This window comes from Balaenoptera physalus (genome assembly GCF_965194825.1).
Source record: "Balaenoptera physalus genome assembly, chromosome: 1".
NCBI lineage: Eukaryota > Metazoa > Chordata > Mammalia > Artiodactyla > Balaenopteridae > Balaenoptera > Balaenoptera physalus.
The window spans coordinates 146,078,777-146,105,446 of NC_138882.1; the positions used below are offsets into that span (position 1 = coordinate 146,078,777).

Below are 26,670 nucleotides of genomic sequence, written 5' to 3' on the forward strand. Positions count from 1 at the left end.
TCTCATAACTACTCTAGATGTTGGGCATAATGATTCCCACTTGGCAGATGGATAAACTGAGACTTGAAAATTCAATTGATTTACTCAGAGTTGGAGCTGAAAAGTGGTGAGGCGGGATCCTCTGCAGATACAAAGTAGAAACTGATTAAATGTGAAAGAAAATACACATATAGTACAATGACAGCTCAGAGAATGGAGCGAGTTCTTTCGCCTAGGGAGGTAAAAGAAGGCTTCATGGAAGAGGTGGCATTTCAGCAGGATCTTGACTGATGAGTAGGAGATGGTGGGAAAAGGACATATGTGAGGAGTAAAGAATGTCTAAAACAAAGGCATAAAGGTAGGAATGGATATTAATAATGATGATACATACAGAGATGCACAGAGACATACACATATAATGTGGCTAGAGAAATGTGCATAAAGGAAAGAACTGGCTGATAGAGGTGAACAATAGGTGTCTGGGTCGCAAGGTAGATACCAGACCTAGTTGTTCATTAATGCAACAGGAATTCAGAGAAGGCTAGATCATCATTTGGACAACTGAGTGTGAACTACTTTCGGACTGTGTGGATAACATCTTCTTTAAGGTTATTAAAAATTACATTGTGAGTATACCTTCACACCCAGCAAAAAATGTTGATTAACAAACTATAGAAGATTATGGAAATTATTGAATAAAAAATGAGAAGTGCCATTGATCGGTAACAGTCACATACTGATGGTGAGGTCTGCTGCTAGTTAATGATGAGGGAAGAATTCCTAGAAAAGACAGCAGGCCCTGAGGCTAGTGAGTACCAGAGAAATCCAAGAATCTCAGAGCTGGGAGTCACCTGAAGGATTATTTACTCTAATTCTGCAGTTTACATATGAGAAAACCAAGGCCAGGAAGTAGGAGTGACTTGTTTTTCTAGAGAGAGCTCCTTCTACTACACCTCAGCCTTGCGAGAAGAACAGGACATAATCCCTGACCTGGAAAAAGCTATGAGAGTGGAGAGTGCTGTGAAAATTGCTAGGTTTAAAACATGTTAGGAGTTGAATTGTGTCTTCCTCAAATTCATAATTTGAAATTCTAACCTCCAGAACTTCAGAATATGGCCTTACTTGGAAACAGTGTCAGTGCAGATGAAATTAATTAAGATGAGGTTCATATTAGAGTAGAGTAGGTCCTGGATCTAATATGACTGGGGTCCTTATTAAAGGGGAAGTTTAGATGTGCACACAGGGAGAATGCTATGTGAACATGACGACAGAGATTGGGGCAATGTATCTACAAAGCAAGAACACCTCAAATTTCCAGCAAACCACTAGGAGCAAAGAGGGGAGCACAGAACAGAATCTCCCTTACAGCCCTCAGAAGGAACTGATCCTGTGACACCTTGATATTGGACTTCCAGCCTCCAGAACAGTGAGACAATACATTTCTGTTGTTTGGGCCACCCACTTTGTAGTGCTTTGTTATGGCAGCTCTAGGAAACTAATACAATCGCTAAAAGAAATAAAAGTTATGTGGGAGCCACAGGAAGTAGGCACTGTGAGGGAAGGAACAATGCCTTAATGAAACAATAAAACCATACATTAATTCATTCAAACACAATGTGTATGAGGCACCTCTCATTTGGCCCTGGAGCAGATACATGAAGAATTAGAATACGATTCTCTTTGCTTTTGAGAAGCCCAAAGTATGGTCTAGTTAGGCTCAAAACAGAAGTAAATGTTATGGGGCCCCAAAGGAATGATATAGGCAAAAGTTTGGATGCAGAAGGTGACATCTGATCTAGGATTTTAAAGGTGAATATATTTGCTTGCTAGTTGCTTAATGGAGCTAATTATTCCTATCACTGGAAAGAGCTTCCTAAAATCTCCTCCCTGGTCTGCATCAAAGAGGCAAAAATCACAGACATGCTAAGTTTGTTTAATCTAGCATTTCAAAAATCAGTCTCAACAATGTAGGCCAATTATCTCAATCTCCTGCCCTAGTTGGCCTGCCATTCATAGGGAAAACAGGAACAGAGATGCTGACCTCTGGTTGCTCAGGCCCAAATCCCCTTGGAGCTTCAGGCTCATGTAAGAACTGGCTCCAGAAAGTCACCCCGGTGGGGGGGTCTTCCATCCTGGCTGCCCAGACCTATCTGTAGTGCTGAAAAGTCAGATTGTGTTATTTATGTATAAAAACAACAACAAAAATAACCTTTTCTTTCCACATATCCCATGCACTGGAAGCCAAGCCTTCAGCAGGTCATTAATACATTGACGTTTTGAAGAACTGTGCTTCCAGACCCTGAAACAGGAGGCAGGTCTGCTGGCCTCGGCCTTGAGATCTCTTGGCTTTCTCATATTAAAGACCCCCAGGCTCTCAAATTTGAGCTCCCGGCAGCCACTGCTCTGAGTAATGCTGCTAAAAACAGAGCCAATTGCAGCTGGAGCCACATCTGCCTCTGTGGAATGATGTCAAGGGGGAAGGCGAGGGGTGTCTCCTGACTCTATTTACCACCCCATTGGTTGGTCACGCTCCCTGAAATTCCATTAAGATGATGGAACCTATTCTGTTAGGTCTATGAGGGAGAACAATGGGGTGGGAGAAGACCTGCATGCAAGCCAGCAGTCTCTGCTTGGCTGATTACATTGGAAAGTCTTTGGGCAGGACATGCGTGGTCATTTGCCCCAGGCCCTGTGACCCCTGAGAGTACAGCATCAGGTCCATTCACTATGGTTGTTCCCCGCCTGGCCTCTCCAAGAATTTGTTTGTGTAAACCTTGTTCAACTCATCCATACACATGGTTTTGACTACCACCTGGATGGAAATACATCAAAACTTCTCCAGTTTGTGCCTTTCTTGTCAAGCTTCTGACCCTTCCGTCTAACTTCTTGTCCCTGAGTGCCTCATCTTCAACTAATTCATCATCTTTCCTCACAAAATTATTCCTCAAAGGGTTCTTCTTTATCCAGTTTCCCCAAGTCAGAAAACTGGAAAGCATCCTTGACCCTTCCCTTTCTAGCACATCAAATCAATCACTAAGATCTACTAACATTATTTCCTAAAAGTCTCTTATAACCATTCTCTCCTCTTCATTCTTTCTGATAATTTCCGAATTCAGGATGACATTACCTATTGCTTAAACTAGTATAACAGGAAATTCCCTAGTGGTCCAGTAGTTGGGCCTCAGCACTTTCACTGCCATGGCCCGGGTTCAATCCCTGGTCTGGGAACTAAGATCCCGCAAACCACGCAGTGTGGCCAAAACCAAAACAAAACTCTAGTGTGACAGCTTCCAAAAGGGTCTCCTTGCTATCAGCTCATCCCCAACCAGTCCATTCTCCACTGAGTAGCAAAAATGTCTTTAAAAAATGTAAATCTGTACTCAAAAAACTAGGAATAGAAGGGAACTACCTTAACATAATAAAGACCATATCTGAAAAAACGTATAGTTAACATCATACTCAATGGTGGAAGACTAAATGCTTTTCCCCTAAGAGCAGGACAGGCAAGAATACCTGGTTTTGCCACTTTTATTCAACATAATAGTGGAGGTCCTCGCCAGAGTAATTAGGCAAGAAAAAGAAATAAAAAGCAACCAGATTGGAAAGGAAAATGTAAAATTGTCTCTGTTCAAAGATGACATGATCTTATATGTACAAAATCTAAAGATTCCACAAAAACTGTTAGAACTAGGAAATAAATCAGCAAAGTTGAAAAATTTAAAATCAACATACACTGGGGTAGAATGGATATATGCATATGTATGGCTGAGTCGCTTTGCTGTGCACCTGAAACCATCACAACATTGTTAATCGGCTACACTCCAATATAAAATAAAAAGTTAAAACAAAATCAACATGCAAAGTATTAGTTGCATTTCTATATAGTAACAATGAACAATCTGAAAAAGAAATTAAGAAAACAATAGCATCGAAAAGAATAAAATACTTAGGAATAAACTTAATCAATGCAGCAAATGACCTGTACACTGAAAATTACAAAATGTTGCTGAAAGAAATTAAAGACACAAATAATGAAAAGACATCCTGTGTTCACAGACAGGAAGACTTAATATTGTTAAGATGTGAATATGACCCAAAGCTGTCTATAGATTCAATGTAATTCCTGTTAAAATCCCAATGATTTTTTTTTTCATAAATAGAAAAGCACATTCCAAAATTTATATGAAATCTCAAGGGACCCAGAATAGCCAAAATAATCTTGAAAAAGAAGAACAAAGTTAGAGGTTTCATACTCCCTCATTTCAAAACTTATTGAAAAGCTTTGGTAATCAAAACAGTGAGGTATTGGCATAAAGATAGATACATAGACCAATGGAACAAAATTAGAACCCAGAAATAAACCCTCACACATGTAGTAAAATGATTTTCAACCAGCATACCAAACCATTCAATGGGGGAAAGGATAGTTTTCCAACAAAATGGTATTTGAAAAAACTGGATATTCATGTGGAAAAAAAAAAGTTGGACCCTTATCTTAAACAATATACAAAAATTAACTAAAAAAAAAAATTAACCCAAAATGGATCAAAGCTAAACATAAGAGCGAACACTGTAACACTTTTATAAGTTTATGTATATATGTATGTATATGTATGTATTCATATATATGTGTATATATACATATATATAAAATCTGCCTTTATTGATGTCTTTTGCTATAGGCACAGTAGCCAGCACTTTACACATGTTACCTCCAAACTTAACAGAAATTCCATTTTACAAAAGAGGAAACAGACACCAGAGAAGATAAGCAATTTGCTTGAGATCAGTCTGATCTTAAGCTGACTGTGGACAGATTCTGACTCTTCTCAAGATCAGATCTCTGGCCAACTCAAGGTAAAGACTTATAAAGAGTGCAGGCTTTAAAATCAGAAAGAACACTGACTAAAGCCGTGTGGTTGTGTGGTAGAAAATGTTTTTAACATTTCTGTTGACTCAATTTCCTCATCTCTAATATCAAGATAATAATGTCTGACCTTTTGCAAGTTGTAGGTGGTGAGGACTAATTAAAAGGAAATAGGGACAAAAAAGAAGAAAGATCTCTGACATAGTCACTCTGGCTCTCTAGGGTTCGTACATACATGAAAATTCATAGCAAAGTCAGAAGGTGAGTTGTTTGGAGAGGTGGTACCTCCTCTGGCAATGGGGGGAAATGGAAACAAGAAGGAACGAAAATTAGAATGAAGGTGAACACTTTCTAAGAAACTAGTGTGAGAAGAGATTTGGGAAACTTGTGTCTCATTTATCAATGGGAAAGGAATTATAAATATGTATGTCATACAATTACCCCTAAAAAACAACTGAGTGATTTCCATGGGCAGTGTAATGCAGTAGAGAGGGTGCTCTGAGTTCCAACTCTGATTTCACAGCTTCATATGCATGATGGCATTTGGGCACATCATGTAAATCCTCTACATCTCCAGGTCCCTATCTAAAAAACAGGAATATTAACACCTACTTGACATTCTGGGGAGAACAGTGAGAAATAGAGGTACATATTATTTGAAAAGTTAAAATACCATTTGGGTCCAGGTTAAAGACACTTCTATGAGACATATGACCCAAGCCACTCACTTTTCTGAACCTGTTTACTCATCTCTAAAAGACATCAATAGAGCCTACATCCTAGAATTGTTAAAGGGATTAAATGAAATAATGCAGATAAATGTTAGCATCATGTTGGCACATATTAAGGACTCAGTAAGTGCTGTGTTTATGCCACATACCAACAACAACAGCGATAGAAACCTTTCTTTACTGCTGGGAAGTAAAAAAAAGTAAGGTCTATTGGAAATTTTAGGAAAAGAATTCATGGAAAATTTTTTTTAATCCAGATTTCTCAGTCTTCTTAATTTTTCCTTACCCTGGGAAACTGCAGGAGAATGGCATGCCTGAGGTAGTGTGTGTCTCTGTGAATTTTCTTTGACTCTACAAGGTTAGAAGCTTCTCGTCTTCTGAGATTGAACACTCCCAAGACATTGGATCATTTCCTGAACTTCATTTATTTAATAACTAATCTTTTATTGCCTTCCTCTCTTTGAAAGCCGACGGCCAGTCTGGTTCCCTCCCCCACCCCTCTTCAAGGTCTCACCTCTTTAATCATTTGGATAAAGCTGGGACACACTACAAACCATTTTAATGGGAGTCTGATAAGTGAAGGCCATTCTTCCTCCTGGCTCCTTCTCAACCTAGCCATATTTCGGATGATTTCTAATCATCCCAGCAAATCACTCATGTCATTCTCCCACAGCCACCTAGTTAATATCCCCAGTCAACAGGTTTCTTTTGGCTCTTTTGTCTGGGAAAGCTTGCTATGCAAGGTCCCAGAACTCCAGAGAAATGACTCTGAACCTGGAATTTGCACAAACTGAGCCCTCAGCTGCAGGATTAATATTTTCCCAAGTTAACATTAATAGCTATCATCTCTGAGCTCTACTTCTGTGCCAGACACTGGGCCAAGCACTGTATCTGTATTATCATGTTTAATCCTCATAAAACCTACTAGGGAATGCTCTCATGTCTGTTTTGTGGAAAAAGAAACTTAGGCCTAGGACACTCTTACTCAAAGTGTGGTCCTCTGAGCCACAGCATTACCCGGGAACTTGTTAGAAATGTAAATTCTCCAGCTCCTTCACAAACCTCTTGAAAATAAATCCCTGAGGGTCGTGTTCAGGAATCTGTGTTTTAACAAGCCCCCCTGGTGATTCTGATGCAGGCTAACATATGAGAAGCACTGGACTAGAAAAAGTGAGTAACTTGACAAATTCAAGGAGCTAATAAGTCACAGGAAGAGGCTTGGAAATCAGAGTCTGGTTGTCTCCTAAACCAGAGTCAGGGAGACTCTATATAGAGATGGTTCACGAAGATTTAGGATTTGAAGTAAAACTGCGTTGCACCATAAGGACATCTATTATTTCATGTAATAAGATGTGTAGAAGTAGCTCAGTTCCAGGTTTGGTTTGATTCAGCAGCTCAGTGGATTTACGTCTCCAGCTCAACAGCATCTCTCATTCTCTTGGCCTTCTCTTCATGGTCACAAGAGGGCTGCAGCAATTCCAGGCATCACATTTTGTTCCTCAGTGCCTAGATGTCTAGGGCTGGAGGCAGATGGAAAGGGCCTATCTCTTCCTCCATGTCTTTTTATGCGTAATACTTTTTTTCCCCCAAGATGTACTTTCCCCAAAAGACCTCCTCTCCTGGATTACTGCTCAGAATTTCATCACATGCTCATTCCCAAACCAGTCACTGGGAAGAAAAATGGAATAACATGATTGGATAAGACTATTTCAGATTTACCTCCCTTGAAGCACATGGATGCCTGAAAGCACACAGTGGATGGAAGTGCTAAATCAAAGCAATAGGGACAAATTTTGAAATAAAAATAAGTTTGGATTCACAGGATGGCATCAGATGTTAGGAATCCAGATAGAAAAATTAAGAGTTTATGCCATAAGCAATGCAGAGCCTGTTAATCTTTGAGCAGGGGAAAGGAATAAGTAAGGACATTCATGGGAAGAGTCTGCTGGTGGTGTGTAGGAGAGATGGGCACTAGATTCGGGAGAGGGAATGATGAACGTCTGTGAGAGAAGCTGAGCTCTTGCTGTAGCCTAGGTAGAATTTGCCAAGGGCTTGGTCTAGGTAGGTGGCATGGGTAATGAGGGTGGCTGAAGATAAGAGTCATTTGGAAGGAAAATTGGCAAGAGCGGGTGACTGATTAGCCATGGGGAGATAAAGAAGGGGGCAAATCAGGGGTTACATGCTGTCTTCATGTCTGTGACCAGTTCTCCCGCTCCTCTGGGGCCATGGTGAAAAGAGCTAACTCCTGCAAAAGGAATTTAAGCAAGTTAAAGGAAAACTGTCAGATGTATAATGGGTTATTTAGGGGTATATGCTTAAATTCTTAAATTCAGTGCTTGGCTCTAGGATATAATAATAATAGTAATAGTTGCATTTAGTGCCAGCCTATTATGTCTTGCTGTTTTATTTTTATTATAGAAAATTTTATACATATAGCAAAGTAGGGAAAATAATATAGTGAACCTGCATGTACCTATTAACCAGCCTCAACATGATCAAATCCTAGCCAATCAACCTTTTTTCCCCTATTCCCTCACTTACTCTTCACCAACAACTCCAACCTAGGTTATTACTTTTTTGAGTAACAACTTTACCGAGATATAATTAACATGCCATACAATTCACATATTTAAAGTGTGTAATGCAATAGTTTGTAGTACATTCATAGAGTTGTGCAACCATCACCACAATCAATTTTAGAACATTTCATCACCCCAAAAAGAAATTCCATACTCTTTAGCTATCACCCCCTGTTCCTGCATCCCTCTTCCCCCAGCCCTAAGCAACCACTAATCTACTTTCTGTCACTATAGATTTTCCTATTATGGATATTTTATATATCCATATATTTTAAATATATAAAATATATTTTATATAAATGGAATCATACAATATGTAGTCTTTTGTGACTGGCTTCTTTCATTTAGCATCATGTTTTCTAGGTTCAGCCATCTTGTAGAATCTATCAGCATCTTGTAGAATCTTCATTTCTTTATATTGCCAGATAATACCCCATTGTATGGATATACTACATTTTATATATCCCATCAGCAATTGATGGACATTGAGTTCCACTTTTTGGCTATTATGAAAAATGCTACTGTGAACATTTGTGTACAAGAACATTCATATACAAGTGGACATATATTTTCATTTCTCTTGGGTATACACCTAGGAGAGGCATTTCTGGGTCATATGGTAACTCTACATTTAATCTTTTAAGAAGCTGCCAGACTGGTTTCCAAAGTGGCTGCACCATTTTACATTCCCACCAGCAGCATATAAGGATTCTAATTTCTCCACATCTTCCCCAACACTTTTTATTATTTTTATTTATTTATTTTAATTTTTTAAGGACTTTATTTTTAGAGCAGTTTTATGTTCTCAAAACTGAGAGGAAGGTATAATTTCCCATGTAATCCCTGCCCCCATGCATGTATAACATCCCCTATTATTAGCCTCCTCCACCACAATGGTACATTTGTTACAACTGATGAACCTATATTGACACATAATAATCACCCAAAGTCCAGTTTACATTACAATTCATTCTTGGTGTTGTATAGTCTATGAGTTTAGACAAATGTGTAATGATATATATCCATCCTTATAGTATTATACAGAGTATTTTGACTGCCCTAATAATAATTCTGTGTCCTTGTTGTTTTTATTAGCATTTCCTTGATTGCCAAGGATGTTGAGCATTTTTTCATGTGCTCATTGGCCATTTGTATGGTAGTCTCCTCTTATCCTCATTTTCACTTTCTGCGGTTTCTATTACCCACAGTCAACCATGATCTGAAAGTATTAAATGGAAAATTTCAGAAATAAGCAATTCATAAATTTTAAATTGTGCATTGTTCTGAGTAACACGATGAAATCTCATGCAGTCCCATTCCGTCCCACCCAGGACCCCGCAAGCTTCCATGTCGTCTGCTCCTGACATCCAAGCATCAACATCATCATGGCTCAATGATCCAGGACCACCTGAAGCCAATGATTCTCCTTCTGATGTATCATCAGAAGGTCAACAGGAGCCTAAGACTACGTCAGGGTGCCTATATCATTCACCTCACTTCATCTCATCATGTAGACATTTTATCATCTCACATCATCACAAGAAGAAGAAGGGTGAGTACAGTATAATAATTTTGAGGGGGAGCCAGAGAGAGAGAGAGAGAGAGACCACATTCACATAAATTTTATTACAGTATATTCTTATAATTGTTCTATTTTATTATTAATTAATGTTGTTAAATTCTTACTGTGCCTAATTTATAAATTAAACTTTATCATAGCTATACATGTGTAGGAAAAAACATAGTATATATAGGGTTCAGTACCATTTGCGATTTCAGGCATCCATTGTGGGTCTTGGAACTTATTCCCAATGGATAAGGGGGGACTACTTAGAGAAATATGTATTCAGATCATTTGTCCATTTTTAATTGGGTTGTTTGTCTTTTTTTATTGAGATGTAAAAGTTCTTTATATTTTAAAGATATGTGTCTTATCAGATACATAATTTGTAAATATTTTCTCCCATTCTGTGGGTTGTCTTTTTCCTTTCCGGATAGTGTCCTTTGAAGCACTAAAGATTCTGATTCTGATGAAGTCCAAGTTATCTATTTTTTGTCTTTTGTTGCTTGTATTTTTGGTGTCATATCTAAGAAATAGTTGCTTAATTCAAGATCACAAAGATTTACACCTATGCTTTCGTATAAGAGTTTTATCATTTTAGCCCTTATATTTAGGTGTTTGATTCATTTCAAGTTAATTTTTATAGATGGTGTGAGTGACAGAACCAGTTCCACAGGCTGTGCCCTTTCTATTACACCATCATCCACTGTGGCCAAAGCACAGTGAAATATGGTAATAGTGAGGACAGCCTGACCCAGGCAACCCTTGCCTTCAGTTCTTTGAAGGTATCATTTAACTTGTTTACTTTCTTCGCTGGCACCACCACCATCTCTATTTGCCCTTCATTCAGTGTTCTACCCATCAGGAGAGAGAAGGACAGCTCTCTTAAAAGCTCATAGATTACCTCCTCAGAACTCAAAGAGAATGTGAAGTAGAAAAATCCAGAGCTCAAGGTGAGGAGATTGAATTTGCATCCATCTTAAAGGTAACCCTGTCCATTCTAAAGTGAGGAGCAGGTTGAACAATCTTAACTTTCAAATGGGAATTGAAATTTTGTTTACTAGAAGGCTGACTTGAATTGCCACATCTTAGCATTGAAAGACACCTTCAGGTGGAGTTTGTCTGACTTCTCATTTGGCACATGGAAAAATGTCCACTGACTTCTTCAAAGTTACAGGCTAGTTGGTGGCAGAAAGGGGACTCAAAGGCAGGTCCTCTGATTCCACTTTTCAGGAATATCAGAATTTTCATCTGTTCCTCGAGCCTACCAGGCATGAGTGCCAGATAACCTGCCCTCACCAAGCAAAGGGTATATAATAATATCATGAGACTCTAAAAAAATTAGAGGAAGCTGGAAAAAGGAAGAAAAATCACTGAAGAGTGGGATTTTTCTGAACCTGGCAAGGGGAACAGGAATTTTCAAAGATCTATAAGGTAACAAGCAATCCAACTTCTGAGTCAGAGAGGTGATCCATGATTCAGGAATTGGAGAGCATCTTGCACATTCTGTCATTTTTTTTTTCAATAAGGCAAAGAAAGAGAGAGAGTTGGGCTCAGACTCAACTGCAGTATATGCCTAGGGCACAACAGAAATACTGTAGAGAGAACATGGATTTAAAATAATTGGGGTGAGAAGATGTTCAGCCTATGCTAAAATGGTTTAGGTCTATGCCAGAGGGCAGAATCCCACCAAGTTGGGCAACATAGGGGAGAGAATATCAACAAGTGACATGGCCTTCAGAACTGATGCCATCTTAACCTTCCACTCAGCCCCTGTTCCACTTCTAGCAGAAGCGATCTTAGGAAAGGTTCTGATCACTGATAAGTATAGGTGTTGTAGCAAAGCTTTAGGATCAGCTAGACCAGGGTTCAAATTCTGATTCCTTTACTCTCTAGCTGTGTGATCTTAGGCAAGTCATGTCACCTCTCTAAGCCTCAGTTTCTTCCTCTGTCCAAAGGATATCATGAGGATGAACTGAGGTGATGGTACAACACATATAGCACAGTTCCTGGGACATAGTGGATGCTTCATAGACGCATTTTTGCACCCCTCCTTAGTCTTTCTAAGCTTCGTATGAATTTTGAACCACCTGTCCAGGTGCTCTTTGGATCTCAGGACCTATCTCTTTCCATATGGAATTAAATATTTCATTCTCCTATTGAGAGACTTTTAGAACTGAAGTTCCAGATGCCCTGCGGAGGAACCTGAGGCCAGAGCATTCATGGCAGAGTGGACATCTGGACCCTCCGTTCAGTGCTCTCTCCTTGGCGTCACTGTGGTGTTCCTGGGATGCTGGTTGCCATGACTACCTAATTATTTCTTCTAGGTCTGACCACCACAACAAACTGAAACACTTGCCAAACTCCCAGCCAAATAAGCAGCAGATGTCCAATTTGAAAAACATCATCCCTGAACAATAATGTTTGGTTTCCCAGCCATCACATGGACCCATCCACAGAGATGGAGGTAGGGAGAGGCAGCTGTAGGGGAAGCCAGGAATAGGACCTGGGATGCAGAAGGGGCCCAGACTTATATCTGTGTCTTCCCATGGATGAACCATGCAGGAGGCACTCGTTCCCGACATGACATCCTGATTCATTTACAGAGTCACTAACTCTGTTCAATTGGTCTTATAACACGTTCTCAGTGGCCACACGGTAGCAGTAAAGGACAAAGCTAATGGCTTTTAGAGTCAGAAAGGTGTGGGTATCAATGGCACTTTTGCCTCTGACTCGCTGAGTGACTTTGACCAAATTTTCTTCTCTGAGGCTCCATTTCCTCATATAAACTGAAGATTGTAATACCTGCCTTATACAGTTGTCATGGGATTAAAGCAGAAAACAGGGATACAGCACAATGCTTGGACCTAGTGAGTCCTTGATGAATGTTAGTTATAAATTTGTCTTTAAATCATCACATAGTCTAATATACCCATTCTGCCACAATATATCAAGGTGAATGATTGCTTTTGAGAAATACAGAATCTCATTCAAACAAAAGGAGTCTTAAAAATTATTTCAAACAACCCTCTTATTTTATAGAGGAGGAATTGAGACCCAGAAAGGTTAAAGTCTTTGCCTAAGATCACACAACTAACTAGTCAACTGCACGGCTAGGATTAGAATGCCAGCATTCTAACATCCAAGCCAATACTTTTTCCAGCATCCAATAGAGCCTAAGAAAGGGAAGGAGAGACGAGAATTCACATTTAGAGAGCATCTGCTATTCACATGTATTCTGCATGAATTGTTTTAATACTTACAGCAATAATAGAATGTAATGTATTATTAGTCTTAATAAATGAGCAAACTAGAATATAAGCTTTAAGGAGCAGGGAGTATGTCTTTCTAATTCATTCCTGTGTCCTCAGCAGGCAGAACAGTGCTTGGCACATAGTAGGTGCCCAGTAAATATTTGCCAGTGAGCAAGATGAAGTAATTTATCAAAGCAAGATAGCTAATAAATGGCAGAGCCAGGATTTGAAATAAAATCTGTCTGACTCCAAAGCCCATGCTTTTCCTGAGCTGGCTCTTGTACTTTCTCCCCTAGGAGAACTAGGAGGCTGGAAGGAAGAAGGAAGGAAAGTCTCATTCTTTGAGAAATGTGTCAATTCCAAGGTATTAAACTAGGCACAGTTATATATATTATGTCATTTACTTTTCACAACCATCGAGGATAACGATTTTCCTTTTTTTAAAAACATATGAGGAAATTGAGACAGAAAGCTTCAGTGACTCTTCCAACATAAAATAGTGAGAAGAAAAAACAAGGGCTTAGATTCCAGTGCCAGACTTTCACCTCTATCATGGACTCTTCTCTTAATATCACAGCTGCTTATAGGATGGGCCCTGAAGGAGGCTGATGGTGGGCCAGGAACATGATATCAGACCTGTCACACAATGGGGGCAAGCATAGTCCCTCTGAGTTTGCCACTGGATTTTGCTCAAGATGCCCAGCTATGTGGTAGCCTTTTATGACCAAAAACATAAAGATAGAAAACCAGTAAGTTGAGGATGGCTAGGTGCTTGGTGACATTATTGGGGCTTGCAAAAAACCCATCAATGGCCTGCCTCCCCTCTCCTAGTTTAGTTCAATAACAAAATACCTTTGTTTCTTAAGCTTTTATTAGTTCTATTCTGTTATCTGCAGCCAAAATAATTTCTTTTCAGGAGTGAGGGTGTAGTAAAGGCCATGGCGCTTATTGTCTGTTCTCTCACTAACAGGCAGATCTGTATACTTCTGAATTCTCAGTGTCCATATTTTTATTGGTGGGAGGTATCTGTTGGTTGAAAGTGTCAGAAAAGGACTTGAGCTAGCTTCTGTGAATGAGGGAAAATTGTTATAGGAAAAAAAGACATCTCTTGGAACCCAAGTACAGGGATTCAGCCGAGCCTGGCAGTGGAATTGGACCAGGACCTCAAAAGCATTTGGCACTCTGTTTCTCTCTAATGCTATCTGCTCTTCTCTCTTCTCTTTCTCCTTTTCTTGTTCTTTCCTCCTCCTCCCCTCTTTTCCTCCCCCTCCCTCCCCCTTCTCTTCTTCCTCTTCTTCTTCTTCCTCTTCTCCTTCTCCTCCTTCTTCTCCTTCTCCTTCTTCTTCTTCCTTTCTTCTCCCCTCCCCCTCCTCCTCCTTCTTCTTCTCCTTCTTCCTCCTCTTCCTGTCTCCCCCAACCTCCTCTCTCTCACTTTGAATAACAGCCTCCATCAGTATCTACATTTATATGTAACCAATTCAACCACCCAAAAAGAGACTGAATCTCAGGCCCAATTAAAGTTTCTTGCAGAGCAGATGTGATTGGCCACACTCCAATCCTGTGGCCAATGCTGCCACAGTCAACACTGACCAGGAGGAAGGATCACAGAGTATGAGTTTAGCTTCCTGGGGATGATCCCTGGACACCATGTAGATGATGGAAGCAGGGAAGTTCTGACAATAGATGGACTGGGGAGACAACCCAAAGCTGGTTATTATAAAGACCCATCTCCTCTCTCTTCCTGGGGCATGAAGTGCTGTTTTAGTTATTATCAAGGCCATGTGGCAACCTTGCCCTTACTGTAGTTTGGTCTTTTATTCATTTAACATTCAACAGACTCCATTCCAGGTATTGGGCCTACAACAGTGACCAAAGCTGGCTAAGTCACTACCCTCAGAAGTCTTAGCCGTTTCCCCTTCAATTGTGTGGAATCTCCCACATCCTTCCAGTAAGTTATCCCTTTGCCCAAGCTCATTTGAGACAGGTTTTTGTCACTTCTAACCAAAAGAATCCTGACTAATGCAGGAATGTTACCACTGACAGATCCCCTAATATAAAACTGGCTGAGTCAGGATAGAGTAGGGAGTTGTGAGGACTCTGCCATACGGGGCTGAGATACCAGTAATCCTTGTTAGGTGGTAGAAAATCAGTTGGTTAAAAGATTATCAATTTTCTGCTAGAACTCAGAGTGTTGCCCACAATATAGGAACTTTAGGAACCTGGTAGAAAAATGTCAAAATATTGCCACCTCTGGCTACTTCTTCAAGTAAGTTATTGATTTTGGCCCGTCTGATAGCTGACAGAGAATAGCTGGGTGGATTTGCAGCCCTGTTCAAAGAATTAATTTCTTTCTACCTGTAGTTAGGAATTTGAATCTGTTGAATCAGATAAACAAGTGCCTTAAGAATATGGTCTTACTGTTGGTGCATCAATTAGGATACTGTATATCTGGGAGGATCCAGCAGAATCTGGGAAGCCTGATGACCCCAGATTGCTTCTGAGCAACTCTCCTGTGTATCCCTGCCTGGGAAAGTTGGAAATGCACATTTGGATGGGTAATGAAGTTGAGACAGGAGCTACATGGCAGGAAAAATGAGCCTTTCCTCACTACTCCAGCCTATGATTCTTAAAACTTGGAGGCAGAGGCCAATAATCTAAGATTTAGGGAGACGTGCAGAGTCCCCAGGATTGATATTAAGAAACTGATGCTACAAATGTGTGGTCCAAATTCAAAAGTAAAATTTGGGCAAGATCTCTGGTATTGGGTACCAGCAAACTGAGTCTCCCTTGCCTCCTCCCTCCTCTAACCCAATGCAGTCAATAGGCTTGGCTAAGAAAGGGCTTAAAAGAGTTGTGCTGTAAGAAAGACTCGAGCCTAGGAAACAGAGACCTGTGCTTGTTCAACCCTGAAAGCAACCCTTGATCCACATTCATGACTCAAACAGAAATGAACTACCAAGGTGGTACAGTCCCTTATGATGGAATGCTCCTCAATTCTCCTCTCAGTTCTGGTACTGATTAACACTGGCCAAAGGAAGTCCTTCTGGTTGTAGAACCCAAGGCAGCAAGAATAATTGGTCAAGGAACAAATATATATCCATGAGAGTGAGCAGTGCAACAGAATCCAGGTGATGCTCTACCCCAGTGACTCAGTATCTTGTTGCTTCCCCTCACCCTCACTAAGGGAGTCTTGTTATCCTTTATTTCCCTGATGCTTGGATAGTGAGTGTATTGGGCAGTTAAATACATTATTTAGCACTTGACTTGCAAAATCTCAAGGAGCCACAGTGAGCCATGTTCAAGAGGAGGAATCGACCTTCAACAGAAAACTTGAATTTGGAAATCACTGGCCTCTGGTTTCATTTCTGGATTTATCAGCTGGATGGGACTTTAAGATTTTTCCAGTGGAAAAGGGTTGACTTTAGATGAAAAACAATGATTTCTGCAATAATAATAGCTAGTGCTTATTGAATCATTATTAAGTGCCAGGCACTGGTCTAGGGCTTTATGTGTATGACTCATTTCATTGTCCCAACTACCCTGTGAGGTAGATACTATTATCATCTGCATTTTACAGAAGCAGTTAAGTGCCTTGCTTAAGGTTAAGCTGAGAACTGAGTCTATGGCTTGGGTTCTTAACTATTATATTGCATTTATTTTTAGGTTACTTCCCTTGCTTGATTTTGCTTTTATTTTCTCCTATTTCTTACTGCTGTATCTTCTTGGCAGCCTATCTCTACTGATTTTTTTCAGGTACAATTGACATACAACAACCAGTACAAATTGATGTGTTTTGATATATGTTTACACCCATGAAAAATCACTACAATTCAAATAAGGAGTATGTCCATTACTCCCTCCCTCTATTTTCCTCATGTCTCTTTGTAATCTGTCTCTTCTCCTGCTCTCCCCATCCCTAGGTAACCACTGATCTGCTTCCCGTCACTATAGATCAGTTTGCATTTTCTAGAATTGTAATTGGAATCATATAGTATGTATTCTTTTTCTGTCTTCCTTCATTCACTCAGCATAATTATTTTGAGATCCATGACTTAGAGTATATCAATACCTTGTTCTTTGTATGGATGCTGCTATGTATAACAGTATGCACATCAGTGCAAATATAACTACTATGAATATTCATGTAGTCACAGGTCTTTGTGCGGACATACACTTTTATGTAAATAAATATCTAGGAGTGTAATGGCTGGGTTGTATGGGAGGTGTATGTTGAACTTTTTAAGACACTATCTAACAGTTTTCCAAAGTGGTTGTACTATTTCACATTCTTACCAGCCATGTTTGAGAGTTCCAGTTGCTCTTTATCCTCACCAACACTTGATATGATCAGTCTTTTTTTTTTTTTTTTTTTTTTTCATGTTAAGAAAATCTTCTTTACTTCTTTCAAGTGGAGGAATTTACATACTTTGAATTAGCACACACACACACACACAACTGAGGATTTAAGTTTTTCCTGGGAAAAATTATGTCCCCCAGATGGTTTAGCGGTTTTGTCTTTGCCTCTACTGGCCCTTGAGAAACGCCAATAATCATTAATGAAGAATGGTCCAGATTTTCAAATGTATATAAAAGTTTTTTTCTATGCTATATGTTATGCCATAACACTTTAAAAATATAGTTTATGCCAGTGAATACTCAGGAACATTTTCTTCCAACACCCTACACTGACTTCATTCAACACTGTGCTATAAATAGGTAGTCAGATATTAGGGATGATCAGTCTTTTTAATCTTATTCTAGCTCTCAAGTAGAGGTGTTTTATTGTGGGTTTTACTCGTGTTTCCCTAATGACTAATGATGTTAAGCATGTGCTTATTTGCCATGTATATCTTCTTTGTCAGAAGGCTTATTTTGACAAATATTTTGTTCCTTTTATTTTTATTGGATTGTTTAATTAAAAAAAATTATTTGTCCTAGTTCTTCCCCCTGGAATTGGCTTCCTTCTTCCCTAAGAGGACATGCCACAGATTAGAACACAGATGGGGGTGACGAGGTCATGGTTTAGTAAATAGAGCACAGGTTTGTAAATAATCAGGTATATTTGGACTTGCACTTTAGCTCTATTACTTGATAAATTATGTTGCTTTGGCAACTCAGTTAACACCCCTGCACCTTAGTTCATTTGTCTATGAAATGGATATAGGGAACTATTTCCCAGTGTTTCTATGAGGAATAACTGAAACACTCTTTTTTAACAAGTGGCATAAAATAATGAGAATAACCCTTGTTAATGTCAAGTCCTAAAAAGAAAGCTTCTTAGGAGAATTTTAATTGTAAGAATTATTAGAATACCCTCAATGCCAGATATTCATGTAGAATAATATCTGGAATGGCATCTTGCTTATTATTTCATTATTTAATCTTTTCTTCCCTTCTGTATGTATAATACACACACTTTGCAAAACAGGTTTCTCACACACATATACCTAACACACCCCAATACTATCACACCCCAATACATCCTATGGTATTAGTCTCTCACCAGGGATCTGGGAGCCCTCTGATCTAGAGGCTCTTCTTAGTCATCCTGTTTTTACATTGTTCTCATCCCTTTCTGAGTTCCTCCTTGTCTATATCCTGCTCAGGTAGACAAAACAATGGTCACTTCCACTTGGTAATTTTTTAAAGCCATGGTAGAGGATTCCCAGTCTCTCGGTCTGCAGGGGCTTAAAGATACAGGTGGTCATCAACAGCTAAGAAGGAGGTCTGTTTTCTTCCACTGTGCACAAAGTACAGTAGGAGCTCTGGGGATCTCTACCTGGAGCTTTGTGTGTTTCTCTGTTGGCACTGAGTTGCCTGCACCACTTTCTTGGCTGGGGAGGGGCAGGAGCAGGAGAACAGGATGATAGCTATTGCCCCTGGCTCTTTAACAAGAAAAGAGCAGCTTCCAGACAGGGTTCAACCTGCAAAAAGGCTCCCCTCCTGTGGAGGAATTATTCAGTCTAGGATAAGCTTCCTGTGCAGTAACATCAAATATTCCCACTGGCTGCTGAAGCCTAGAATTTGACAGCGTAACTGTTTCATGCCCAGTCTGCGAGAGCTACAGAATCCCCTGCCACAATGCTGTGAACATAATGGGTGCCAGTAATGGTAGTTTTCTTCCTAATTCTGATTTCTACTTCCACAGAGGTATCGGGGTCATCTCTCCAAGTTCCCCTATGGTTGATGTTACTGAGGTTCTGTATATGTGTCTTCACTGCTAGGAGGTACTTCAATTTCTATGAGGCTAATTCCCTGAGTCCTACCTGTCCTGGATGAACCTGTCCATAAAAAATGTTGCCTGCCGTTTCAAGCAAAGGATGTTGCAGCCATCAGGCCATTACAGCCACCCCGATGGTGAGCACTGAGGGAACTCAGGATGGAGACAAATGGGCTGCCCACTGCCAAGCCCTCAGTCACTACAGTCACCCCCCATGATGCACCCTGAGGAGACTCAGGATGGGAAAGCACAGGATACTGGCTGCAAATAGCTAAGGTGCACATCAAAGGAATGATTTCAGTGAGCCCAAACTCTTGCATCTTCCCATACATAGAAAAGTGCTAAATTCCTTAACTTGAGATATCTGGCTTTCTTTAATTAACAGTAATCTTTTGATGTTCCGACTCCCTGGTCTTTGTTGCAGAAACTCCTATATATCCCAGCTCCTCCCTCGCCTCTTCCGAGCAGTTTCTCAGAGCTATCTTAGAGGCTGTGTCCTGGGCTTAAGTCCTCAGTTTAGCCCTCCAAATAAAACATAATTCTCAACTTTTAGGTTGTGCATTTTTTTCAGTCCACAAACCCAACAACAGGCTTCATAGAAGATGCCAAGGGGCCCCTGGAACATCACAGACTCATTAAAAGGATAAACAGCCCTCCCAGTGTTTTAGGGCTTAGACCTGTCCTGAAGAACTTCAGATATTCTCTACCCTAAGGAAATACGACATATCTTGGTGAAAAGACGGGTGAGATATCTGAGATAGCCGTCTCTCTCACTAAGTGGAAACATTCTGGTCTTTCTGGCGGAGAAATTCATCACAATAAACCTACAGTAGATTACAAAGCGTACATGGAAGGAGGCAGCCATCCTCCGGGATGCCACAGGAAGACTGGCTTAGACTCAAATGCTAATAGCCCCACTGATGAGCGTGGACAACATGATTACACAGGGGCAGCAAAGCCAAGTCCTGCACTCTCTCCCCAGCTGGCAGGAGCAATCTTCTTGGAACAGCTCCCTCCTACCTTCCATCCTTTCTGCACTTAAAAACTTCCGAGAATCTTACTTCCTGCCTTAAGCATTTTCAGACAAAATGAGTGGATTGAGAAATTGCCCTTCACACAAACCTCAGTGACTTACCTTCAGGCACCATCATTAGAAAACAAAACACTAAATCAGTTATTTTATAAGGCAAGGTGTTAACACTAGAAAGAATACCAGACTGGGGTTGAGGGACGTGCAGAGATTGAGGATCTGAAGGGGTCTCGGGGAGGGCTGTGTGCCAGGTGCTGCCTCTGCTGGGGTGCTAATCCCCTGGGATAAGGATTATAATCTTCAGTTTAGGAGTGAGGGGCAGAGGCTCATGCAGCTGGAAGAATTTGTCTCAGGTCACACAGAGATTAGCAACGGACCTGGGACTGCATCATGAGTCAGTCTGATTTCCAAAGTGCATGGATTTCCCACTGTATGCGTCTTAGGTTTTTGCACTATGTCCCTCATTCCATGCACCTGTACCCCACACAGGCAACCCCTCTGGTCTCCAGCCATGTTGGGCCTCAGACCTTGGGGTTGTGCCCAGCAGTACTTATTCTTTTCTCGATTCTTTGCAGTTTTCCTGATGCATATTCATAAGCCAGGCTATTGGAACTACTCACATTCTCTTCCCCTTTATTATCTCCTGACATCTCCACTGGGCTTCTGAGGGGCCAGGGGCATCTGCAGAGGAGAGAACTGCCCCACAGTGAGGAGCAAGGAAGGTCTGCACCTTCCTGTTTCAAAGCTGGCACTGCTGTTTCAGCTATTCATTCAACCCCTACCTTTTGTTATTTTGGTGATGGTAGTGTGTTGTTCATTGGTTGGTCTGATAGCAGCTCTGCCCTCAAAGGTCATTTGGTGAATACAAATAAATGACCTGCCTCAGTCCGCTGGCAGTCAAGCCCCTTTTTAACTTAGGTTAGTGGCTCCACCCACTTCTTTAAGGGGTTCATTTTCCAGAAGCCTCTCTTGACAATTTTGGACATGAAGGATACAAAGATGAATGAGACATGGTCTTAGCCTAATAGCTCTCAACAGGGCGAGGGAAATAGACTCTATTATTCAGTGTTCAATTCAAGAAATGGAAGCCATTCTCGGTATTCTGAGCAGAAAGGCTTTCAATATGGGGATTAGAGGCTCATAGGATCATTGCAAGGGCTGGAGGAGTGTAGGCTCCAGGATAATTTCCAGAGAGACCTGCTACCTCTGCCCCATCAGAAAGGTGAACATCAGGAGGACCCAAATTGAATCATGAGTTCTAGCTTCTAGAACTAGAACAAGTCCCATATTTTTATCTAGGGAATCAGAAAGGCAGCTGCAGGAAGCTGTTATTGATACTGTTAAAACTGACTCTTGAAAGTCGTAAAACTGTTGATGGGTTATTGTAATACAATGCAGAAAAACTTCATGTCTCCACAACTGGGCTTGCTAGCAGAAAAGATCTAAAACAGCAGGATTTCCTTTGTTTCATTTTTACTTTTCAAATCTCATTCAAGTGCGTCTATTAGTAGAACTTAATTTTCATTCAGAACCCTATCTACAGGGAAGTCTGGAAAATGGACTTGTACTATAGAAGATGAGAGTTGATATTGGGAGAATAACCAGCAGTGTCTTCCACAGATTCATGAATGTATATGTGCACTAAAGTGTTAGAAGAAGCATATTATATAGTCACAATGGATGTTGGGCTGGGGAAGAGGAACTTGGAATATGTCAGGAGGTAGGGAATCAGTAGGACTCAACTGAGCTGAAATAATTGGGAACAATTATTGCATGTGTACTATGTGCCAGGCTCTATTCTACCCATTTGGCATGTATGAACTCATTCAGACCCTACAAACCCTGTGAAATAGGTTCAGTTATCAACCCACATCTGCAGATGAGGAAACTGAAGCACAGCCGGCAAATGTCAGAGCCAGATTTGAAACCAGGTTGTCTAGTTTTAGAAAACGAATACTCAACCAATTTGCTAAGAAATGCCTCTGCTTTTAGTCATGAAAGCTGCTTTCCTGTACTGTATTAATCTGCATTTTACTTGTTAATTCTGGTTTGGACCCTGAAGCAGGAGTTCTTGTAACCTAGACATTCATGGATGAATTTCTGCAAATCTAATGAACGCTGAAGTTGTAATCAAAGTTTTTCAGCATTTGTGTATTGTTTTTCTGGGAAGTGGTGGCAAGGCTTATCAAATGGGTTATCAAGGATTCTCAAATGGGTTTTTGACAAAATACATTTCAGAACTCTGCCTTAGGACAGTGGTTCTCAAAGTGTTATCCTGGACCAGCAGCCTCAGCATTTCTGGGGAGCTTGTTAGGAATGCCTATTCCCAGGCCCACCCAAGACCTAGTGAACCAGAAACTCTGAGAGTGGGGTCCAGAACTCTGTGTTAATGAGTCTTACAGGTGCTTCTGATGTATGCTCAAGTCTGAGAACCACTGCCCTAGCACAAGCATAAGCATGAGTGATACAGCATTAGGGGCAGTTTGCTGGCCTAAGTGGGACTTTCACAGTAGATATGGTATCAAAGAAGGTAGAGAAAAATTTTGGAAGCCTGAGATCTTCTTTGGATGCTCTCAGGAAGGAAACACTGAGACACAGCTTTGAACTCGGCCAATATTTTGGATGAGGCATTCCCCGAGAGCTTCTGTGACACTCAGAACAGGCGCTTCTGGGAGCTGCTGGTCTTGGGACTTGCAGCTGAGAAGATACACCCTGTGGACCTGTGCACCAGTCCCACAATGCCTGGGGTGCCGACCTCTCTCCTCCCCCATACACTTCTTCTAGGGCTGCAGATAGATATCTTGTTTCATCCAAGGTACACAGACCTCTAATGACATTTCAGCAGAGGATAACCTGTCTGGGCTCCTGAGGCATTTAGTATCCACTGACACCCTAATTGCTTACTGAGAGGTGCCAGGGCCTCTGGTCCACACCTTACCCAGTTGACACGACAGCTGTGTGGACTGTGTAGGACTTGTGCCCGCAATGCCAACCTCCTTCTACACCTTCTTGGAAACACAAAAATGTCCAGAAACAACCTGCAGTGCCGGCTGATGGGAATGGCAAGGATGCTTGTACCCCACTCCCCTGCTGCCCTTCCCCTCCAGAACCCCAGGCCTGGCTCCTCCTTTCTGCTAAGTCACAAAGCTGAAAAGCTCTTAGGGTAGGGAGAGAGCAAGTGCCTGCTGGTTGGCCTGGAAAGGTTCTGGGAATTCATTATGATCTAAACAACAACTATTCCAGTTATTCATGTGACTCAGCCCCCGAAAGCGGGATATTCCTCTGTCCACAGGGCTGGGTGTTGCTGACTCAGTGCTGAAGAGGGCACCTTATCAGCCCTCCTGGGCTCCCCACCCCCTCCCTCCTCCCCTTCGTCCCCAGAGGACACCAAAGGAAAGCAGACGGTGGAGCTGAGCTTTGCGGCGTGTTCCATTTCATTTCTAAACAAGCAGCCAACCTCCTCCTGTTACAGCTCTCACTGCACACAACTGTCAGTCTTCTGGGCATTTCCGAGGGGAGGTAATGAGAAACAGTCACTCAGACATCATGCGTGCACGTATGCGTTTAGCACGTGTTCATCCAGCACCTACTATGTGTCTGGCTGATTGCTAAGGGCTGGGATCCAGAGAGACGTGGCTGTATCTGCCCGTACCATTCAGGGGTCTGGTGGGGGAGAATGCATTCAACAGACATTAGGAAGTAATGGAAAAAGCACTGTAGCAGAGCTAGAGAGAGCTTTGAGAACGCTGAGGAATGAGTAGCAACCATTTCTAGGTGCCTGGAATTCCTCTTCAACACGCAGCAAAATTCAGTGTGGGTGGGAATTACTTTTGTCTCTGGGAGCCAGAGAGAGAAGAAAATGCCAAGAATCAAAATGGTACAAAAGAAGGACTTTCTGGAAGTAGGGAGGCTGAAGAAAGAGACAAAACGGCAGGGAGACTAAAGTGGCGTGTTTTACAGTTTTGACAAAGGGCCTTTTCTTAACTTGAACCTGTTTCACACTACCTACTAGGCAGGATGGTGAAATTTCCCCAAAATAGTAAATAAACTGCTTGAACTTTTCTCCTTTGATGAAGAAAAGGAGAAGGAGAATAGAAAGATCCCATGCCGCTGGTTGGAAATGAAAGAAAAACTAAAGACACTAATGTGGGCATCTAATGTGTATCAAACCTTTGTATGTATAGTATCATATCTCATTAAACACTAACAGAATACACACACACACTCACACCCAGGTATTGCTGCACAGAGGGGTAAATAACATGCCAAAGTGTAGCTGGGCTGAGATTGGGACCTGTGTTCTTGCCACTTACAAACTAACTATGCATGTAGGTACATAATGTAAAGAAGTGCTCACATCCCCATTTTACAGATGGGGAAACTGAGGCACAGGGAAATTAACTAACCTCTCCAAAGTGATACAAGTAGTGAGTGAGGTAACAGAACTTCAGACCCAGGTCTGTCTGAATTCAGAGTCTGGGCCCTTTCACCACACCACCCTGCTTTTTTTTTTTTTTCATTTTTGAAACCAGACTTCATTTCTCTTTAGTACCTACTGTCTGATCTTCTATAAAAATGGAACCTGATATCATGTCATCCAGGATTATGATTATCTACTGTAATGATAGAATTAAAATACTTAATCATAACTCCAAGCATATTTTCTTATTCATTTATTCATTCATTCAATACATTTATATTGACTGTTCATCTACTTGTGCCAGACACAAGGTCCTGAGGGTGGAGTGGTGGAAAAGGCAGCCATTTTCCTTTCATGGAGCTTTCAGTGTAGCCAGGAGAGGAAAACAGGAAATAAGAGTTATACAACAATCAGTGTATTACAATTGCAGTAAGTGGTATAATAATGATAGCTAAAAGCTCAATTGAATTTACTTTGTGCCAGGAATTATTCTAAGTACTCTATATTCAGAGTTTAACTCATTTAATTCTCACAGACCAATGAGGGAAGTGAAGAAATCAATGAAGGCTTCCTGAAGGAAGTGTCAGCTTATTCTGGAAACAGGAGGAGTTATGTTGAGGAGGGGAAGGCCAGGGAAGATCAGGAGTATAGTCTAGGGTGGTGATGTCCAAGTAGCCACTAGCCACATGAAGCTTTAGACTACCTGAAATGAGGCTAGGCTGAATTGAGGTGTGATATAAGTATAAAAAACATTCTGGATTTCAAAGACTGAGCATAGGAAAAAATAAAGTAAAACATCTCATTAATTTTTGTACTGATTACATGTTGACATGATGCTATTTTGGTTATATTGGGTTAAATCAAATCTATTATTAAAATTAATTTTGTCTATTTCTTTTAATTTTTTTTAATGTGGCCACTAGAAAAATTTAAATTACATGTGCAGCTCATGTTGTATTTTGATTGGACAGTGCTGATGTAGAAGGCTGGGGAGAGTCAGGGAGCAGGGGCATCAGGGAAACTAGAGCCTGGAGGAGGCGTGGAGAATGATGGGAGAAGAGAATGCTGAGGATGCTGAGGCAAACGTGAACTGCTAACCTTCTATCCTGCTATCTCATTACTCTTTCTAACCTTCTATTATTACAAACTTTGTAAGCCCCCAATCTGAGAAGGAGGGGCTGACTGACTTACTGAAAGTTGTCTCTTTCTCAGAACCAGCTCCAGCTGTGAGCCAGATTAACACTATTCTTAAACACGGTATTGTAGATGGAAAAGGCAAGAACAGTCAAGGCAAAAAAGTAAAGAAAAATGGAGGAACATCTTGGGGTAAAAGTCAAGCCCCTATGAATGGCCCACCCAGCCCTATAATATCTTCCTGCCTGCCCCTTACCTCTCTGCCCTCATCTCCAACTCAGCTCTTCCTGCACCGCACCTCTACCCCGGTTACACTGACCTCTTCATGGGGCCTCAAACACACAGGCATGCTCCTGCCTCAGGACCTTTGCACCAGCTGTTCCCCTTACCCAAATGTTCTCCTCTCAGCTATCACATGGCTAACTACCTTAACTCTTGGTTCAACTGTCACCTTCCCCACAAGGCCGACCTTGATCATCTTGTTTAAAACTGCACCCACTGGCACTCCCTTACCTTACTCTTGTTTTGTTTTTCTTTTTTCCATCGCATTTATTACCTTCTAACATACTCAATAATTTACTCTTTACTATGTTTATTGTTAATCTCCCTACCAGAACGCATTCTCCCTAAAGACATTGACCTCAGTCTTATTTCCTCCATTATCCCCAATACCCAGACAGTGCCTGGCATAGAGTAGCTGCTCAGCTACCATTTTCTGGAATAAGTGAGTGTCAGTGGCACTGCTTGGGGCACGATTGGCTGGTGGATAGGCATCCTCCATGCACTCTCTCCTCTCCTGAAGAAAAGGACTGTCTTGCTCCCTTTCCTGGGGCGGGACTTGATTAACCTTGCTTTCCACTCAGCTTTTACTACTCAGGGCTCTGCCCTGTTCTGG

The 26,670-nt window shown here is 41.1% G+C and overlaps 1 protein-coding gene across 3 annotated transcripts in view; it reads left to right on the forward strand.

Annotated features, from left to right (window-relative positions):
- LOC309640986 (uncharacterized protein) overlaps positions 1-26,670 on the forward strand; it is a 239,909-nt gene that overhangs the window by 98,880 nt on the left and 114,359 nt on the right. For 2 of the 3 annotated variants that reach the window (XR_014252478.1, XM_082420495.1), the window contains exon 3: positions 9,488-9,708. Coding sequence is in view for 2 of the 3 variants with exons in the window: in XM_082420495.1 (XP_082276621.1) it covers positions 9,488-9,708 (221 nt within the window). In the remaining variant the exon portion in view is untranslated. Of the gene's footprint in view, positions 1-9,487; positions 9,709-13,267; positions 17,324-26,670 lie in introns of those variants that run through there. The other variant, XM_082420496.1, reaches the window with a different exon arrangement.